Here is a 21,842-nt window from a genome sequence, read left to right as displayed (position 1 = left end):
GCAAGTAGAAACAACTTCTGATTTTTTTTTTTTTTTTTTTACTGATTGGAATAGAAAAGAAAGCATACCAAGTGCCAGGGGCTGTATTGATTTGCTTCTGTAAAGATGCCATATCTGAAATTGCAGCTACAGTCAGCACCGTCATCTGATTAGATTTGCAAAAGCTGTAGTCATTCTCCATGACCCAAGTGGCTTCTGCACTGGCCTAACAGGAAGTTAAATGGCCATGTGGTAGAAATCACTGCCCCGACACCTCTCAAGACTTTAATGGCACTGATCCCTAATCGTTGATCTCCATGGATATGATTTGCTTTTGGTTTACTGTCATCAGGTGGGCAGGCAGGGTAGGTGTTCTAGTTCTAGTTGCTGCCACTTTGGTCCTTCCTACTCTAAATAGGGATCTGTTGTGGGAATCCTGCTAATTAGTATCTTTTTTCACTGTATGTTCTAGGGCTAGGAAAATAACCAGGGCTAGGTGTGTGGGCCCACTGGACAGATGTGAGATGGATTTGGTTAAGACTCCACGCAGCCCCTGGCCTTAGTAAGCTCCTCCTCTGACTCCTGGAGTATAGTGGCACCTTAGGGCTTCAGAGATCAACCCTCGTTCAGAGCCAGTATCTAATAAGTTCAGAGAGTCTGAGCATTTCCCTTTCCCCAGTGCTCAGTCATGGTAAATGGCTGAGGACCCTCTGGGGAAGCAGAGTGCTGGGACAGATTCACAGCACTTACCTGTGGCCAATTTGTAGGCGTCTCTTTCAAGGGGACTTCAGCTTAGTCCAGGAGCTCTGGGTCTGTGAACCAGCTTGGGCGTGGGGTCTGGATAAGAGGCTGTGAGTCCTTGTTACAGGGCTTTTTGTTAGGTCTCTGCCCGAATAGACCCAGACATTTTCTTACTATATGTCAAGTATCACCTTTGTAGGCTGATTTGATGGTCAGTTTACCACTGCCTCAGATTCTAATGGGTCAGAATACTCTGATCACCAAATTGCCCTGTGACTCACTGTGGCACTTGTGCAGTTAAGTGCTGCCATTGGTCTCTGCTATCCTTGTATTCCTTTGCTCCCTCTGTGATCAGAGAACCCAATTCCATCGTCAGTGTGTCTTCCCACTGTCATTTCTGACCTATAAAGGATCCTGCTGCAGAGCTGCTCAGAGACGCTGGTACCCGCACCCCCCCCCTCACCAAGGCATGTTTCTTAGGCCCTCCCGGGAGGGGTGGTTTAGGGGGATGGCTGGGCAGATTGCATTTTGCAGAACCATTCCAATGTTTCCAGTTCCCTGAGCTTTCAGACTGTGTCCTCTGTAGCAGTGGTTCTCAACTTTAGTGGCTCGTAAGAATTCCCGGGGGGCTTTAAAAATTCTCATGTCCAGGCTATACCCAGACCAGTTAAACCAGAATCTCTGGGGGTGGATGCAGATAGCTGTAGTTTTTAAAGCTTCACAGGTGATTCGGATGTGCAGACACTGGAGTCCCGCAGTAGTGATTCTCAGTGTGGTTGAGGCCATCAGCATTAGCATCTCTTGGCAGCTCGTTAGAGTTGCACATTCTTAGTGCCCGCCCCAGGCCCACTGCATGAGAAGCTCTGAGGGCAGGGCCCAGCATTCTGTGTTTTTACAGATTCTTCAGTGATTCCGTTGCATACTAAAATTTGAGAACCAGTGCTCTGCAGTATGCTGGTGAAATCCTAGTGTTTTGACCTCATTAATTAAAGGCCATCATTAGGGCCACATTTCAGTTGGTCAAACTAGGAAACTCCCAGATGTTTGAACCTCTGGCCTCCAAGGTGAGAGGCATTGTGACTGTGAGCTGCAGACCTGCTTTTTTTTAAAAAAATTAATTTATTTTGTTTATTTTTGGCTGCGTTGGGTCTTTGTTGCTGAGCACGAGCTTTCTCTAGTTGCACTGAGAGGGGGCTACTCTTCGTTGTGGTGCGCAGGCTTCTCATTGCGGTGGCTTCTCTTGTTGTGGAGCACGGGCTCTAGGCACGCGGGCTTCAGTAGTTGTGGCACGTGGGCTCAGTAGTTGTGGCGCACAGGCTCTAGAGTGCAGCCTCGGTAGTTGCGGCGCACGGGCTTAGTTGCCCCTCGGCATGTGGGATCTTTCCGGACCAGGGCTCGAACCCCTGTCCCCTGCATTAGCAGGTGGATCCTTAACCACTGCGCCACCAGGGAAGCCCTACAGACCTGCTTTGTTTTGATTCTCAGGGAAGATTTTTTTTTTTTTTTTTCCCCACCGCTTCATTCAGTACCAAGGTCTTGAGGTTCCTTACTGCCCTCTCTTGCAGGCTGGTTCACTTCTTATTCGTACAGCCTTGGGGTACCAACTTAATGTGAATGGTTTCCTATGTGATAGCACACCATGAGTAAGCCCTAGAGTTTGTGTCTTATTCCATTTTAAAAGGTCATTTCAAGGTCACAAAGATTCACCCACATTTCTGCAGGGTTAAAGTGTCTTGAATGCTTACCTATTTCTTTATTTTCTTGTTTTCTCTCTGTTTGAATATTTTTTAAGTTTCTGTCTTTGAGATTTCCTTAGTTTCTTGCCAGTTCAGCTATGCATTTTATAAAGATATTTAAAAATATTTTATCTGACATTTTACAATTACTTTCCATGGGAGGAATCTTTAGGATGTTTTGTCTGCCATCTGCCAGAAATGGACAAAAGAATTTTAATGATTAATCAGGTTTTGAACTACAGATTTATTACAGATTTATTGCAGTTTGACATTGAATTTCTTAACCTGTATGGCAAGATTTATCAGTATACTTCTCATTCACAGCTTTTCTGGTGATTGGTGCTTTGCGACACTGGTGTCAGTTCCATGATATAAATGTTGATGGCAGATCTTAGCTGCCACACAAATGATCTTCTTCTACCCTAAGATATGGGTGCAGTAGTTTACTGACTTGTTTTGTCAGTGATTATTTTAAAATAGGAAAACTTCATCATTCCTATGTATAATTAGAGTGGTCTCTGTGAATTGGATGATTAGCGTTCTGTCTCAGTCAGGATATGACTAGCTAATGATATGGTAATGGAGACCATCAAAATCTCAGAGGCTTAAAATTCTCTTGCTGCAGGCATAGGTGGCTCTGAGGGCAGCTGACCTCAGCATTCCAGGCTGCTTCCAGCTCATGTGGCATCTCCATTCAGCAGGATGCTTTCATGTTTCCTGGGGCAGGGGAATAGAGTAGGGAAAATTGCACGTAGGTGTACATACATCATTTCTACCCAGCCAATTGGTCAGAACTACTCACATGGCCCCACCCAACTCCAGCGGAGCTGGGAAGTATTTTTGTGTGTCCAGGAAGGGAGGGGAACTGGACAGCGCAAGTACTGTTTACCGCTTTTGCAGGTTGACTCTGCCTAACTTAAGCATAAAGGGTATTTATTAGGGGAAATGAGCAAGGTCAGAGACTCCAAGAGGAGGTCTGGAACAGTCAGGACCTGGGAGCTCCAGAGGGCCTTTGGAGCAGGACCCTCTTGGAGTCTTGCTTGGGGCCATTGCTAGAAGGAATGAGTGAACTTCAGCTGTTCCTTTATTCTCTGTCACCCGACTCAAGGTTCAGATTTCTGAGCAAGAGCCTTGGCTGTGGGAGGAAAGATGTTTCTGAAGGGAGCCAGGGGCCCTTGCAGGTTCCATGTTTGGAGGGCTTCCCACACAGTGCCTGCTTTGTCATCCCACAGACCAGGCACAGTACAGGAGAGGTATTTCTTCAAAAGGAAGTTGGGTGATGTTAGGAAGAGGGATTGGGTGACTGTTGACCAAAAAAATGACACATGCTTTTGCAGTTGAAATTTGTTGACATCTAATTAAAAAAAAAATAAATCCAGGAACTTGATAAAGTTTGTGTACCTACTGCTTCCAAACTTTTTCTACGGCTGTAAAAGACTGAGAAATCTACTATGCATTTTATTTGCTTTTCCTGACAGTTCATAATCTTTAAGAGAAAAAAATCCACCAGTTACAGGTTGTTTGTTTACATTTAGGCCTTGACAGGGAAGTGACAAGATAGCAGTCCTTACTTCTTCTCCCTGATTATTTACTTTTAGGAGTTCGATGCCAATTTGAACGTAGTTACCCAATTAACATGCAGAGAATTAAGGATTAAAGGTTACATCCATAGATGCTATTTTTTTTTAAACATCTTTATTGGAGTATAATTGCTTTACAATGTTGTGTTAGTTTCTGCTGTATAACAAAGAGAATCAGCTATATGTATACATATATCCCCATATCCCCTCCCTCTTGCATCTCCCTCCCACCCTCCCTATCCCACCCCTCTAGGTGGTCGCAAAGCACTGAGCTGATCTCCCTGTGCTATGCAGCTGCTTCCCACTAGCTATCTATTTTACATTTGGTAGTGTAGATATGCCAGTGCTACTCTCTCACTTTGTCACAGCTTACCCTTCCCCCTCCCCGTGTCCTCAAGTCCATTCTCTACGTCTGTGTCTTTATTCCTGTCCTGCCCCTGGGTTCGTCAGAACCATTTTTTTTTTTTTTAGATTCCGTATATATGTGTTAGCATACGGTATTTGTTTTTCTCTTTCTGACTTACTTCATTCTGTATGACAGACTCTAGGTCCATCACCCTCACTACAAATAATTCAACTTCGTTTCTTTTTATGGCTGAGTAATATTCCGTTGTATATATGTGCCACATCTTTATCCATTCATCTGTCGACGGACACTTAGGTTGCTTCCGTGTCCTGGCTATTGTGAATAGTGCTGCAATGAACATTGTGGTACATGACTCTTTTTGAATTATGGTTTTCTCAGGGTGTATGCCCAGTATTGGGATTGCTGGATCATATGGTAGTTCTATTTTTAGTTTTTTAAGGAACCTCCATACTGTTCTCCATAGTGGCTGTATCAATTTACATTGCCACCAACAGTGCAAGAGGGTTCCCTTTTCTCCACACCCTCTCTAGCATTTATTGTTTGTAGATTTTTTGATGATGGCCATTCTGACTGGTGTGAGGTGATACCTCATTGTAGTTTTGATTTGCATTTCTCTAATGATTAGTGATGTTGAGCATCCTTTCATGTGTTTGTTGGCAATCTGTATGTCTTCTTTGGAGAAATGTCTATTTAGGTCTTCTGCCCATTTTTGGATTGGGTTTTTTTTTTTTTTTGATATTGAGCTGCAAGAGCTGCTTGTATATTTTGGAGATTAATCTTTTGTCAGCTGCTTCGTTTGCAAATATTTTCTTCCATTCTGAGGGTTGTCTTTTCATATAGACACTAATGTTAAAACTTTGATATCCAGACATCACCAAGGAGAACTTCTTACAGTGTTGCCACATTGCAACAACATTTTTAGTTATTAGATACAGAATTTTTTTTCTCTTCAAACAGGTTTACCATCTTTCTGTTCCTGCTTCTTCAGCCTTCTCTTATCTGTCTAGTGTGTTTTCTCTCTCTCACACTTTTTAAACCAACACTTGTGAAAATGAGAACTTGAAGTTTCAAGTCTACAGATCTGAAATGCAATACCCAAAGAAATCTAAGATTTAATAAAATAAAATTGAAAAGAGAATTATGGGGCTCTTCTTTTATGTGCCCAAGCTGTGTTTGGGACATTGAAAATGGTGTTCTAAGAAAGAAAAGGGCTGGGCAAAGTGGTATCAATTGGAATTCTCTGTTCATTTGAGATTGTGGAATGCCTCTTACTTCAGGAATTAGGGAGGAATACTGAATAGTATCTAATTTAAAAGACTATGTTGTTGTGATGGCTGCTGCTGTATCTCCCTTTGGGAATAGTTGTATAGCGTTTCAAAAATGTCCCTTTGGCCTAATAAAACACTGGGTCTGGAGTTTAATTCAGTTTCTATTTGTAGCTGTTAATTGTATACCCGTTAACGTGGACATTTAAAAACTATAATTTGAGAGTCAAGAGCAAGCAAACTCTTTCTGCAAGTTCAGTATATTAGTTTTATAACTGCAGAACTTCTTACTTCATCATCTTCCTGTCTTTCTGCCTAAGAGGCTCAGTCCAGGGTATGTGAGGTTGAAGCACATTTGACCTTTTAATGTCAATCTGATGATTTCAGATAAAGCCAAAAGAGGCCTGGCTTCACTTTGTCAAAGTTGTTGTAAAATGGGTTTTGATTTCAAAATAGTTTAGGAAATAGCATTACGATCTTTTTTTTTTTTTTTTTGTACATCACTTCTAAAAATCTTCCACAGTTCTTTTTTTTTTTTTTTTAAACTAGCCAAGGTATTTTTTTTTTTTAATTTATTTTTATTTTTGGCTGTGTTGGGTCTTCGTTTCTGTGCGAGGGCTTTCTCCAGTTGCGGCAAGCGGGGGCCACTCTTCATCGCGGTGCGCGGGCCTCTCACCATCATGGCCTCTCTTGTTGCGGAGCACAGGCTCCAGACGCGCAGGCTCAGTAGTTGTGGCTCACGGGCCCAGCTGCTCCGTGGCATGTGGGATCTTCCCAGACCAGGGCTCGAACCCGTGTCCCCTGCATTGGCAGGCAGACTCTCAACCACTGCGCCACCAGGGAAGCCCAGCATTACGATCTTAAATTATTATTAGAAATAAACAAGCAACCAATCATGCCCGTGGTTGCAGAAGGATAGTTTCTATTAGGGTAATAGAACCAGTGATGGTATAGATATGCCTCAAAGCATAATGATACTAGAAATAAGAGTCCCACCACCAACCCCCTCATTTTCCTTAGGTTTTCCAAAAATGTACACAATAGTAGCATAATACTTGAATATCCCATTTTTTATCTCTTTTAGTTTCAATGTTAGAAGGCCAGGCAAATTTTTTTTTTATAAATTTATTTTTGGTTGCACTGGGTCTTTGTTGCTACACAAGGGCTTTCTCTAGTTGTAGAGAGTGGGGGCTACTCTTCGTTGCGGTGCGTGGGCTTCTCGTTGCAGTGGCTTCTCTTGTTGTGGAGCACAGGCTTCAGTAGTTGTGGCACGTGGGCTCAGTAGTTGTGGCGCACAGGCTTAGTTGCTCCGCAGCATGTGATATCTTCTGGGACCAGGGCTCAAACTCATGTCCCCTGCACTGGCAGGTGAATTTTTAACCACTGTGCCACCAGGGAAGTCCCAAGGCCAGGCAGATTTTTACAGACTATAGGACAAACGTGCATAAGAACAATATCCACATATTACTTGGATTTCTGAGTTGGAAGAAGAATTAAACAATCTCATTTACCTTTTTGTTTAGTATTGGCATATTTGAATGTCATACTTAGGTCAGTAAAAACTTAAATGACAAATACCAAGGAGAAAATTATGTGGTTTGTTTGTTTATTAATTATCCTTACAGTTTTCCTTTTTAATATTAATATTTCTTTAAATTTTTATAGAACAAGTGGAAAATCTATACAGATAACATTGCAGGGAAACATTATTTGTTGTGTATTGTTTAGTGGTATCCAAAGTTAATTTTTGCAAGTGAGATGTCATGTTGCTGTGGCATTACTGGCATAGATTATATGATGTTTGTCAATTTACAAGACACCCAGCTCCAAAGCAATTTCTTTTATGCTGGAGGCAGTTCAGTTTTATCTCTTTAAGGGTCTGCAGCATTAAAATGCTTTTGATTTCCTGTGATGCTTACTGATACAAAATGCCAGTGGATGATAAAATGGAGAAAGGCTATATGTCCCTGCTATGAATTTTGTGAAGCAGAAAGTTGGATCTGGATTTTGAATTTAGTATGAGGTTGACTTGAAAAGAATTAAACCTTTTAGTTTGAGATAATTGTAGATTCACATGCAGCTGTAAGAAATAGTACAGAGAGACACTGGATATACTTCATCCAGTTTTCCCCGACGGTGACATCTTGGAGAACTATTGTGCAATATCACAACCAGAATATTGACGCTGAGATAGTTAATGAAGAGAACAGTTTCATCCCCACAAGGATCACCCTTATTGCCCTTTATAACCACACCCTCTTCCCTCTGTCTCATGCCCCTCCTTCCAACCCCTGGCGACCACTAATCTATTCTCCATTTCTGTACTTCTGTCATTTTGAGGATGTATGAATGGAACTGTATGGTCTGTAACCTTTCAGAGTTGGCTTTTTTTCACTTAACGTAATTCTCTGGCTATTCATCCTGGTTGTTGCACGTGTTAACAGTTTGTTACTTTATTTTTTTATGTTTTTTTTTGATGTGGACCATTTTTAAAGTGTTTACTGAACCTGTTACAACATTGCTTCTGTTTTATGTCATGGCCCTCTGGCTGCAAGGCATATGGGACCCCAGCTCCCCGACCAGGGATTGAACCCGCACCCCCTGCATTGGTAGGCGAAGTCCCAACCACTAGACTGCCAGAGAAGTCCCAACAGTTTGTTACTTTTTATTGCTTAATAGTATTCCTTAGTATGGCTGTACCACGGTTTATTTAACCATTTACCTGATGAAAGATACCTGGATCATTTCCAGTTTGGTTAGTTACAAATAAAGCTGTTGTAAAATTGATGTACAGATTTTTGTGTGGATGAAAGTCTTCATTTCTCTGGGATATATGCTGATGAGTTTCTGGGTTCTCTGGTAGCTGCATGTTTAGTTCATTTGTTTTTTTTAGAGAAACTGCCAAACTATTTTCCAGCCTGCCTGTACCATTTTACACCCCCGCCAGGAATGGTATGAGTGATCCAATTTCTCTCCATCCTCAGCAGCAGGTGGTGTTGTCACTCTTTTATTTTTGCGATTCTGGTAGGTGTGTGGTGATATCTCATTGTGGTTTTAATCTGCATTTCCCTAATAGCCGATGATGTTGAACATCTTTTCATGTGCTTATCTGCCAGTTGTATAGCTTCTTTGGTACAATGTCTCTGTGCTTTTGGTATCAAATCTACTCTTTACCTAGATTCTGAAGACTTTATCTTATTTTTTTACTTCTGGTTTTCTGTTTTACATTTAAATCCATGATCCATTTTGAGTTGATATTTTGTATAAAGTGTCAGATGACTTAGGTTGAGGTTTCCTTTTTGTTTTTCCTGTGGAGAGCCAGTTGCTCCAGCAACATTTCTTGAAAAGATTGACTTCCCTCTGTTGTATTGCCTTTGCACCTTCGCCAAAAATCAGTGGGCCATACTTGTATGGAGCTAGTTCTGGATTCTCTGTTCTGGTCCATTGATCTGAGTGCCTGTTTCTCTGACGATGCCACACAGTCTTGATTACTGTAGCTGTATAATAAGTCTCGAAATCAGGCGGAACAATTTCAACCACCTTATTCTCCTTTTTCAAAATTGTTTTGGCTCTTCTGATACTTCTGCTTTCCACATGAATTGTAGGATAATCTTATTGATATCTACAAAAAAAATCTTGCTACGATTTTGATAGGAATTTCAATAAACCAAGCTATCAGTTTGGGGGAAATTGAGATCTTTACCGTGAGTCTTACTGTATATGAACATAGTATATCTCCTTTTTGTATTCATTTATGAGATGATCAGTCAGAAGCGGCCACAAGAGGAGAGAGAGGAGAGGCTCAGGAAAATAAAGTTTATTATGTTTACAGGTCCCAGAGACAGGCATGGCATACAGGGCCATATGGAAAAACACCAAGGTGGTCAGGAGGCAGAAAAGGGGAGTGCTTAAGCCATAGCCTTTATTGGGGTTTCCACGGGAAAGGCGAGGCAGGATAAACACCTTAGAATTGGCTAGTCTGAATAATTTCAGCAGGCTTTGGGCTATAGGAAGAGTCTCTCGTTGTGTGGTACCTGGCCCTGGGATGATGAAGGCAGAAGAATATTGCCTCCTGAGGTATAAGGGCCAGATAGAGGAGGTATGACTCTGGATTGGCGAGTTTGCATATTAAAGACATGCTCTCCAGGGCCTTTGCTACCTCTAAGAATTGGCTGGCCCTGGGAGGGTAGGGTCATTCTCTCCCCAGCCGGAAAGGTTTTTTTAAGATGTCAAAACATCATATTGTACAGAAAATAAAATACACACACACGCACACACACACACACACACACACACACACACAAATAAATACATCTCTTCATTTATTTAGCTAGTCTTTGATTTTTTTAAAAACAACATTGTTTATATTTATATTATACATAACTTATCAGTCTAGTAGTGTCATCATTTTACCCATTCAAGTGAAGTATAGAAAACTTACCTCCCTTTTCAACATTTAACCTCCTTCATTTTTATATAGTTGTCTTAAATATATCCTCTAAATACATTTAGAACCAAATCAAGCATTTTCCTAACATTTGCTTCAACCATCCAAAATAATTTAGAAAACTTAATAGGAGGCGGAAAGCCTATTGTATTTACCTGTATTTTTGCCTACCGTGTTTTTGCTTCCTTCCTGATTTTCCAAGGTTCTTTTTTTTTTTTTTTAAATCGTTTCCTTTCTCTTTAGAATACTTCCTTTATCCGTTCTTTTATGATAGATATGCTGGCGACAAATTGCTGTTTTTGTAGGTAAAAAGAAAAGGCTGAACATTGTTAATTTCAGATGGGTTCAAGGTAATACTAGTGGATGATCAGTACGGGTTGAAAGAAAAGGAAGACTGTGTGTAGAAGTGACCTGCAAGGGCTGATGTGATGTATATGATTCCTTTTTCCTCCTCAACCACTTTATATGGGGGATTCAATGTTTCTAAGGCAGTGGGTGGTGAGAGTTACACAAGGTGGTATCCGTGTACAGGGGAATACTACTCAGCAACGAAAAAGAATGAACTATGTATAAACATAACAACATGGAAGAATCTCAAATGCATTATGCTAAGTGAAAGAAGCCAGACAAATAAGAATACATAGTATATGATTCCATTAACGTAAACTCTAGAAAATGCCAACTAATGACAGAAAGTAAATCAGTGGGAGGAGAGAAAGGTAGTGAAATGGAGGGATTACCAAGGGAACTTGAGGAAACACTTGGGGGTGTTGCTATCTTGATTGTGGTGGTGATTTCACTGGGACGTGCGTATGTCAAACATACCTAATTGTACACTTTAAATATACGCAGCTCTGGAAATTCCCTGGCGGTCCAGTGGTTAAGACTTGGCACTTTCACTGCCGTGGCCCTGGGTTCAATCCCTGGTCAGGGAACTAAGATCCTGCAAGCCTCACGGATGGCCAAAAAAAAAAAAAAATGCAGTACATTATAGGTCAGTTATAACTCAATAAAGCTGTTCAGAAAAACCCACATCAACAAGTGTTCCTCCCATGCATGACTATTGTGCAGCTCCCTGATGTGCAACTCCAACTTGTCCACACTCTTGTTTTACAGTACGGGACCAGTGATTACATGCTGGGATGTTGTAGCATCGTCAAATTGCTCTGAAAGTTTTTAAGTGCTCAGTTTCAGTTTTTAAACTTTTTAATTTTTAAAAAGATTTATTTTATTTTTTGTTTATTTATTTTTGGCTGCGTTGGGTCTTCATTGCTGCGCATGGGTTTTTTTCTCTAGTTGTGGTGAGCGGGGGCTACTCTTCGTTGTGGTGCGCAAGCTTCTCATTGCTGTGGCTTCTCTTGTTGCGGAGCACGGGCTCTAGGTGCATGGGCTTCAGTAGTTGTGGCACATGGGCTCAGTAGTTGTGGCTCGCAGGCTCAGTAGTTGTGGCTCGCAGGCTCAGTAGTTGTGGCTCGCAGGCTCTAGAGCACAGGCTCAGTAGTTGTGGCTCACAGGCTTAGTTGCTCCGTGGCATGTGGGATCTTCCCAGACCAGTGCTTGAACCCGTGTCCCCTGCATTGGCAGGCAGATTCTCAACCACTGCGCCACCACGGAAGCCTTAATTAATTTTTAAAGTGAGATATAATTGACATATCACATTGTATTAGTTTTAGTTGTACGACCTAATGTTTTGATATATGTTCAATTTAAAAACATATCTTGGGCTTCCCTGGTGGCGCAGTGGTTGAGAGTCTGCCTGCCAATGCAGGGGACACGGGTTCGAGCCCTGGTCTGGGAAGATCCCACATGCCGCGGAGCAACTGGGCCCGTGAGCCACAACTACTGAGCCTGTGCGTCTGGAGCCTGTGCTCCGCAACAAGAGAGGCTGCGATAGTGAGAGGCCCATGCACCGCGATGAAGAGTGGCCCCCGCTTGCCACAACTAGAGAAAAGCCCTCGCACAGAAATGAAGACCCAACACAGCCAAAAATAAATAAATTAATTAATTAAAAAAAAAAAAAAAAAAACAACATATCTTGTCACAGTAAGAAATCATCTTGTTTGTGCACCATGTTTTCAGTTGCACACACTGTTTTGGAGCAATGCTTCCACACTATTTATATACAATTTTTTCCCATCTCATTCTATATGTATCATTCTGAAACCATTATACCCTACTTCATGGTCACAGTATCATTTGATTAGCCTGTGTTCTGGGGTATACATTCTGGCATGGAGCACATGGGATTTTCTCAGCATGAGTCCTAGGAAATTAACTAGATCTGATAAAACATGCTGCCGGATTTCCAAGTGGATTATACTGGAATGTTGGTATAATGTTGCTCCACTTGTATTTTTGAAGGAATCATTTGAAAGTTTCATGCAGTGTAAGAATTTTTCAAACTGGGGTGCGCTGGAGCATCCTAGGGATCGGGCATGGGAAAATCTGTGTTCAGATTCTGGCTTCCCAGTGGGCTGGATGGCATGGGGGCAAGCGGCTGCAACTCTCTCAGCCTAGGTTTTCTGGCTTTAAAGATAGAGCAACGGTTGCCTCACAGAAGATTGGCGATATAGTGAAAATGCTTGGTAACTGATAAGTGCTGGAAGTCGGTAAGTTTATTTCACGGGGTGTATTTGTATCTTCGTCTGGGAGAGTTACTATTTTTTTCCTTCAGGAATAAGGCCCATATATTGAAAATAATTTGGAAACCAGTTCTTAAAAATGCAAGACGAATTTTGTAGAGTGTCTTGCCTGTTACATATAGGCTGAAGAACCAAGAGATGCACATGAAATAATATACTTTTTCCCTCTCGTTTCAGGCAGTTACTCTCTTAACCGAATTAATTAGGGAAAACTTCAGGAACAGCAAATTAAAACAGTGCCTTTTACCAACCCTGGGGGAGCTGATCTATCTTATAGCCACCCAGGTAAGACTGTCTGTTTAACTCTGTTGTTCTTTGATGTGTTCTGACGTATCATGGCTGATAAGTGTTAATACCAGAGTTTTTTGATTTTGCCCCTTTGAGCACACCTAAGGAACTTAGGAAAATTTTTACCTCTGGAGGAGAGAGGCTCTCAGTGTCTTTCTGACTCTTCTTCTATCTCTCCTTGTCTGTCTTCCCTCTCCCCCAGTGCCTCTTTTTCTTTAAAGTGTAGGAGATTCTCAGGCTGTATTTTGAAACCAGTGGACCAGAGTCCCCAAAGTACTCCCTAGGTTGCTGCCATCTTTGACTCCTTCATGCGAGAGGATCCTGTGGGTTCTCCCAGTGTAAAAGCACCATTATTATTTAAAACACTATGTGTAAATATAGCTCTTAACATGACATGAGAATCTGTGACTGCAGAATTTGACTTCTTATATTTGGGAATATATTGAATAGACATAGATAAATTACGAGTTATTCATTTCATGTGATGCTCTGAGTGTTTTAATGAGTACCAGTTAAGTTATAAGTTAATGAAAAGTTCTCTCCTTGTACTTATGTTTTGCTTCTAGAACTTGCTTAAATGTTATATAACCTGAGTATCCTTAGTATCTAAATTGACTTTCTGGATGATCATCCTTTTAAGGCAATTAACTTAATTACTATAAAACATCAGTATTTGAAATCATTTAGTTCCATATTCAGTATTGATAGCCTGTACGGCAAATCTCACCTCCTCAGTCTTCCTTTTCATAAATGTCTTGGCTATTCCTGGCCCTTTACATGTCAGAATAAATTTTAGAATCAGATTGTCCAATTCTGAAATCATCTTTTGAACCCTGCATTGACTCTACAGAAATACTGCTGTCTTTGTGATTTTGAGTCTTCTAATGCATGTTCGGGATTGTACTGCATCTATGAGGAAAGTATTAGTACATTTATGGTATGTTGTCCTTTAATGCACAAAAAAATGGTGTTTTCATATATTTATATTAAAAGATTTTTCATTGAAGTTATTTAAATTATTGGGTTGGCCAAAAAGTTCGTCATCTTAACAGAAAAACCCAAATGAACGTTTTGGCCAATGCAATATATTTCACTCATAAAGCTTTTGTACATTTAGCTTGGTTGAGTTTATTCTCAGGTAATTTTATATTTTGAAGAGATAACACATTCATGAAACTAGAAAACTTGGAAGTATAGAAAGGTATACAGGGAAGGGTCTCTTTTCTGTTTTTGTCCCCCATCTGTGTAGTTCCCCAACAAATAACCATTACGATTACTTTCTTACTTATATTTACAGCATTAGGTTTGCACAAATGAGCGAGTAGAAATGTAGATTCTTACTTTGTCTCATTTTATATAGCAAGTAGAGCAACTTTTTTCACTTAATAGTTACACAGTATTAAAAACAGTGTATGGAGATACATACACTGGAGCTATTTCTTAATAATTAATATGGATGTCTTTCTCAATTAGTACTTAGAGCTCCCTCCCTCCTCCTCTTGCACTGGAACATTCTCTTGTGTGCTAAGTTTTGTGAAAGACAGTTTTCCTTGAAGTTCTTGGGGGGTGGGGCTGGAGAGTTTATATTGGCTTTACTCTTACCTTGGGCCCTGGAGGCCTTGACATCAAAGCTCAAATTTACCAAGTTCTGCAGGCCCTCAGAATAAAAGCAAACTTCAGTGCTCTGTTTATCCCTTTGTGCTTGCAGCTAATTTTTGGCTTGATTATTCTTTGTTTTCTTGTCAGCTCTCTGAGGCATTTTAAGGATACAGAATAAAACTGCTTTCCTTAGAAGAAAGGTCAGGTATCTCAGACCACAGGAAGTGTGGTCTGCCATCTTATCATGGGTGGGAGTCTAGTCCAATTTTTTGGGGGGCGTGTGTCCCATTTTTTTTTTTTTTACCTTTCCCCCCAGCTTAATTGAGGTATAATTGGCATAGCGTAAACTGCACACGTTTAAAGATTAAAATTTCATCAATGCTAATATATGTATACATCTGTGAAACCATCACCACAGTCAAGATAATGAAAATATCGCCTCCAAAAGTTTTCTCAGCACCGTTTGTTACCCCTCCCTCCTGCCCCTCTCCCCACCCCCAGGCAACCGCTGATTTGCCTTCTGTCATATAGACTAGTTTGCATTTTGTAGAGTCTTATATAAATGGAATAATGCAGAATCATATTTCTATTTGTTTCTAAAAGTAGATCTAGAGAATCATTTCCCTTCGTTCTCACTTTAATTGGATGTAAGCTAGGCTGTTTTAATAAAGGGATGATTCTGTGGCCATGACATTTGACCACATCTTATGATAGCAAACCGGAAAAGGAAGTTATGTCCCTGGATCCACACAAATCACTAATGTTTCACGAGATGAGGCTGTTAGTGGCATTGTCACTTAGAATATAGGTCAACCTTAACATCTCAGGTCACTGCTGACATAGTGAGACTGACCTGAAGTGAGTGATATATGTATACACACACACACACACACATACATACATACATGCATATCGTATATAATGTAGACACCTAAGTCCTGTCCTTTTGATTCTCTGGTAACACCCTACGGTTATAAGCATGAGAACAGAAGACCAGACTGTGATTCTGACGAGGATGTTATGAGGCAACACATTTATAGTTTACGTATTTTTTTTCTGACTTTTGTCAAGGATACATACCACATTGAGGCCAGGTATTCTTATATTTTGTCTCTTTTTGTCCAGCCCATAATCATTTCCAGATGATCTCCTTGCTTCACCCTTGTGTCCATTGAAGTCCTCCCCAAACATCAGCCAGAGTGAGCCTGTTAAACCCATGAGACTCTGCAGTTGTCACTCCTCAGAGCCCTCCCATGCTTCCTGTCTTCCTCGTTGTCACAGCTAAATCTCCAGTTGCCTTCTGGGCTCTTGTGAGCTGCCTCCCCAGTCCCCATATGACCTCTGCCCTCAGGACCCTCTTACTTGTTTCCTCCTCCCAGGCGCACTGCCCTCCCCACAGTTCCCTGACCCACCCCCCCCCCCCCCCCCCCCGTACCCTGATCCTGCCTCCACACCTTTGCATTCGCTGTTCCTCCTGCTTGCATTGTTTTCCCCCCAGATGTTTACACTTTCTCTCTGCTCGCATGGGTCCCTGCAGAGAGCCTTCTCCTGGCCCTGAGCAATGGGAGATGGAGCCTCTCTGACTACGATCTTCCTCTAACCCCTTAGCCTGCTGTGCTTTTCTTCCTTTTCTTTTTTTTTTTTAATTCAAAAAGTGTTTTTATTGAGGTATACTTGATGTACAATGTTGTGTTTAATTTCTGCTGTACAGCAAAGTGACTCAGTTTTATATATATATATATATATATATACACTTCTTTAATATTCTTTTCCATTATGGTTTATAACAGGATATTGAATACAGTTCCCTGTGCTATACAGTAGGACCTTGTTTATCCATTGCTATGCTGTTCTTTATAGCGCTCATCACTATCTTGACTTGTTTATTTTGTTTAATTAAAAAAAAAAAACTTTGCCCCCACTAAATACCATTAAGACAGAACGTTTATCTTTCTTGCTCACAGCTGTGTGGCTATTGTTTAGAAGAGTTCCTGGCACACAGTAGGTGCTTTTTTCCACTCATGAACTGCACCAAGGCCACTGGGACTGGAGGGAAATGAGCAGGAAGTAGGGCTGCAGAGACTGGCAGGGACGTGACCACGGAGGGCTCCTTGGCCAAGTCGGATGCCTGGGTCTTGATCCTGAGAGCAAGGGGAAGCCGATAAAGTTTTAAGAAGGGTAAGGGTGTCATCTGATTTAAGTGCCACAAAGATGACGCTGGTTTAAATGTGGAGAATAGATTGGAGGATGGTAAGAGAGGCTTCTGGATCCTAACGGAGAGTGAGTGAAGCAGGAGCAAACTTAGGAGAGGAGTGGGCATTTCAGAAAAGAGAAGGTCGATAGGGCTGAATGTCCAAGAAAGAGGACCACAGAGTCCCCTGGCTTGAGTGACACGAAAGTCACCGGTAACCCAACAAGAGCTGTTTCGTGTATTTATTTATTTAACGTGGACTGAGTGAGGCCGAAGAAGTCAGACTGCAGCGTGTTGAGGATTTAGGGGGAGGTGAGGACACTTGAAGTGAACGTAAAGCTTAGGATCGTTGTGGGAAAGAGCGGAGGGGCGAGGGGCTGTTTTGAAAATGGGAGACAACAGGGGGCCAGATCAAGCTGGCGGAATAGAAGGACGTGGAGCTCACCTCCTCCCACAAAGACATCAAAAATACACCTACAGGGGACCTCCACTGCCGGGGGCACGGGTTCGATCCCTGGTCGGGGAACTAAGATCCCACATGCCACGCGGCCCAGCCAAAAAAAAAAAGAAAGAAAAACATCTACATGTAGTTCTCCCAGCACACCTGAAAATGGGAGATGACAGTGAGTCTGCTCTAGTGGAAATGGAAGGGATCCCATGGAGATAGGACATCGAGCACTTAGGAGCAACAAGGGATGGTCCAGATCCTAACGACCCTGAAGAAAGCAGGGTGGGAACGGGCTCGTGAGCCCATGTGGAAGGGGTGGAGGACCCTGTCCTGCTGTAACCACTGGGTGTGAGCAGCAGCTGGCTGCAGGTGGAGGTGGGTTAGTGGTTCCTTTCTCATCACTTCCATGGTCTCTGCGAAGGAGGAAAAGTAGGTGAAGTGATGGGAGGGCCGCGGGGTTGACATACTGTGGTCCTTTAGGAGAGGGAGTTGGTCAGAGAGAGAGACAGGCCTGCAGAGTGACGTGGAAGGTCCCTGGGCTTGCTGCTCCTAGGTCCTTTGTGGACTCTGTGTTCTTGGTGTCACCCGTCCAAGAGCCCAGCTGTCTGAGCGCAGGCCTGGAGAAGACAAGCCACTGCCTCCCTCTAAGGTTGAGTTTTCCTGGGCCCAGGACAAGGGCCCTCCAGAGGGTGAGGTCAATCAGGCCTTTGCCAAGAGTGATTAAATGATAGACCAGGAATCTAAGTGGCTGCCAGGGAGGATAGGGGATAGACTGGGGGAAGGAGAAGGGGTGGGGGAGGGGAGACGGGGAGCAGAGTCCAGTGATGTTAAGGAAAGGTTGTGGTGGGCCTTCTGAATAAATGAGCTGGAAGGGAGGAACGTTGTGTTTGGAAGTTGAATTCGGTGCTGAATTCGCGATTTTTGAGCTGGAGCAGCTCTGGATGGTAATGTCTAGATTATGACCCTATGTGGAATTCTATGATTAAGGGTACAGTTTTAATGGGTCACAAGTCTCATCATGGGTATTAAATACTTTTGGATCAGTAAGGTACCAATTCTAACATTTGGACAATCTTAAATAAATATTCTAAGCAGAGCTGAATTTATTCTGCTATAAAGAGATTATTGTTTTTCACCTTTCTCTGTGGCCCCTGGTTTAGTTTGTGATTTTATTTGATAGGTTCCAGGAGTGTTCTTGCGGTTCTCTCTCTAATTTGGTTCTTCTGTGAAAGAATTTTTCCTGATGTCATTGAAATCAGTGTACCCGCTAATCATAATTGCTGACTTTTATTGAGCTTTGTCTTGCTAGGTAGCATACTGAGTTTTACTTGTTCCTATGGATTATCCGGAGATATTACTCAAAGCTGTGTGTTCTGTGCTTTCAAATCGTTACGGATAATGTCATACCTTTTAGGTAGGAGTCGCTGTATCATCACCTACAGTTATCAGTGGAATGGTTTCTCTATCGACCAGGTCATACCATCATTTCTTAGTTCTTTCCATCTAGCTACTACTGAGGGGATCTTATCAACATCATATACAACATAATGAGAAATAGAAGAAATACTTTGTATGTACAGTGCAGTAAAAGACCCCTCATCAGGTCGTAATTGTCAGGCTGTACTTTCAAATAGAATGTTAAGAAGTTTTAGGTAGTTTGTATATATGAAACCGAGCCTTTTTCTTGAAAGGGTTAATATCTTTTGTGCTATTAGCTTCACTGCCTTTCCTTCCACTTCATTTTAGGAAGAAAAAAAAAAGAAGCCCCGAGAATGCTGGGCTGTTCCCTCGGCTGCATACACGGTGCTAATGAGGTGCCTTCGGGAAGGGGTAAGGCTCCTTTGTTGTCCTCTGTAGAGCTTGCAATTGTAATAACCCTTCAGGCACTGTGTGAGGATTGTAGCCTGCAGCAGTGCAGGGGCCTGTCAACCAAGCACTGTATTGCTCCTGAATTTAAGTAATCCCGACAAGCCACTGTAAGCCAGTGACCTACAGTGGAACAAGTGTAAAAACGAACAAACTCTCATTCACTTGTTTAAATGTCTTGCTTCTTAAGAGGTGATAGCAAATATAAACAACCTAACTAGTTCTCAATAACATATACTTAATCCTCCCCCCTCTTTTAAAGTTATCGATGCAACAGTTTAACAAGCAAGGTATATGCAGAGAATTTTCTGCGAACCTTCAACATCCCCGTGATTATCTTGTCAGGTTGCCATTTTGTGGTTCAGAAACGGGGAAGCTGCCACTAGTATCTGTTGATTTTAATATTAAGTAGTAGTAGTTATGTGATGTGGTTTGTTTTTTTTTTTTTCAATTTATTCACATCCCTTCTCATGCTATTGTTAATGGCTGAAAACCAGCCAGCTGGCCAACCAACCAACCTGAATATGTAGCTCCTGTGTGTAATTGTGTAGAGGATTTAGTAACTGACCTAAAAGGTTGGCATTTTTCTGTTTGCTTTAAACCTTGACATTGTTTCACCCAAGGCAGAGCCATAAGCTAAAAACATTCCTTAAGGAATGAAAAAAACACATGTCAGAATAAACATCTTTCTTTTGAGTTCATTACTTCATGCGTTATATGGTAATGGAATGATGTCCCAAGTGTAGAAAAATCTCTGCAAGGTTTTCCCCTAGTGATCCAGAAAGGAGGTGTGAACACTTACCCGCCTGTAGGGTTAACTGTGTAGTCAGTTGTCACTGTGGGATGTGAATGAAGCCAGTAATCTGTACTTTATCAACAATATGAGAATTAAGTTATCTTTATCTATAGTCAAAAGACATGTTTGGATTTATCACTCAAGGCCTCAAGCTAGGCACACCTGGAGGCACACGGATGAAGAAGGTGGAATTTCTATTCATGCACAGATCCTACCTGTTGTGGGAGATAAGATAAAAATATAAAGTGGAATCTGTCAAGTGCATTCATGCAAAAGAACAAAATATAGGAGCTCAAAGGAGAAAGGAGTCTTCTAGGAATTTTTTAAATGGTGTAAAGAAATTTTTAAAACTTTGTGTCTTTAATTTATAAAACTTAGATTAATGCCTAGTAAAAGATGATTAATTCTAATCCATGAGGTGGTATCCTTTATTAAATATATCCTCCCCACCCCCTCCTGTGTTTTCATTGAGTACATACTGTAAAGAATAGCGCTTGATATACATGTGTATTGTTAACAAATAATAACTGTAAAATAGTGATGTAGCTAATGATATAGTTAATGAATGTACACACTTGCCTTTTATTGTCTTGGTATGTATGACAAGTCTTGTATACTTTTCATTAAGAGGGAGAAAAGTCCAGAACTCTCTAATTTATGAAGATTTTATATGTTTAAAAAGCACTTAAATGTATGCTTTGACAGCGTGTACACTAATATTGTCCCTAATAAATAAATTCAGAGGTGATCATCCCCCCCTAAAAAAGGATTTCTATCCTTACAAAAATAATTCAATTGTAGCAATTCTTTAGCATATTCGTCTAATGTATTCAGGACATAGTTGAGGTAAAAAAGTTTTAAGCCACTTCAGTGATTAAAAACAAATTTTTTTTTAATGCAGAAAACTGTTTTCCCAGCCCCTACTGGTATTTCTGAATGTAGGTTCTTTTCTAGTGAAATGTACCTCATATACAGAAGAGTATATGAAATGTAGGAGTATGGTTAAAAGCACACGCTCTGACCCACTTACTCTATTTTAAAAAAAAGTGGGGGGGGGGGTAACTTCCCTGGTGGCACAGTGGTTAAGAATCCGCCTGCCAATGCAGGAGACATGGGTTCGAGCCCTTGTCCAGGAAGATCCCACATGCCGCAGGGCAACTAAGCCCATGGGCCACAGCTACTGAGCCTGCACTCTAGAGCCTGCGTGCCGCAACTACTGAAGCCCACGTGTTGCAACCACTGAAGCCTAGGGCCCGTGCTCCGCAACAAGAGAAGCCACTGCAATGAGAAGTCCGTGCACTGCCACGAAGAGTAGCCCCCACTAGCTTCAACTAGAGAAAAGCCCACACACAGCAACGAAGACCCAATGAATGCAGCAAAAAAAAAACAAACAAACAAAAAAACGCCGAGTCGGGGGTCGCTGGTTGCTTAGAGAATTTTTCTCTCTCCCTCTAGGATTGCAGTTTGTACTTTCTTTCAAAGAGTAAACACTATTCTGAGTTCGGTGATGAACTTTCCCAAGGTTTTCTTAAAATTTTTTTCTCTTTTCTTTTTACTTTCCCAAGTTTTTCTTTATAGTGTTTCCCTTTTTGAATGTATTGCTAAATATTACGTTGATTGAGTCTAAATGCTGAACTCTATAAACGGACTGGCGCTGTGTTCTTTTGAGACTTAAGTTTTTTGCTTAACATTAGGTTGAGATTGGTACGTGCTGATTGTGTAAAGTGTTTGTACCACTGAATAGTATGGTGTTGATGTGTGCCTCAGAGACACACGTGTGTATCAGTTTATACTCCCACCAGCAGTGTATAGGAATATCCATTAACTCACATCTTCTTGAACATTTGATATAGTCAGACTTTAAGTTTTTGTCAGTCTCGTGGGCATTAAATTGTTC

General features: G+C 41.5%; 1 protein-coding gene across 7 annotated transcripts in view; it reads left to right on the top strand.

The window, feature by feature from the left end:
• Positions 1-21,842, top strand: part of ULK4 (unc-51 like kinase 4) — a 547,368-nt gene that overhangs the window by 79,587 nt on the left and 445,939 nt on the right. For all 7 annotated transcript variants that reach the window (XM_057554846.1, XM_057554850.1, XM_057554849.1 and 4 more), the window contains 2 exons: positions 12,935-13,042; positions 19,030-19,113. In XM_057554846.1, the coding sequence (XP_057410829.1) occupies positions 12,935-13,042; positions 19,030-19,113 (192 nt within the window). The remainder of the gene's footprint in view (positions 1-12,934; positions 13,043-19,029; positions 19,114-21,842) is intronic.

This window comes from Balaenoptera acutorostrata, chromosome 10 (genome assembly GCF_949987535.1).
Source record: "Balaenoptera acutorostrata chromosome 10, mBalAcu1.1, whole genome shotgun sequence".
Taxonomy (NCBI): domain Eukaryota; kingdom Metazoa; phylum Chordata; class Mammalia; order Artiodactyla; family Balaenopteridae; genus Balaenoptera; species Balaenoptera acutorostrata.
The sequence above is the reverse complement of the archived record's forward strand: the minus strand, read 5'-3'. Positions and strand labels throughout refer to the sequence as shown.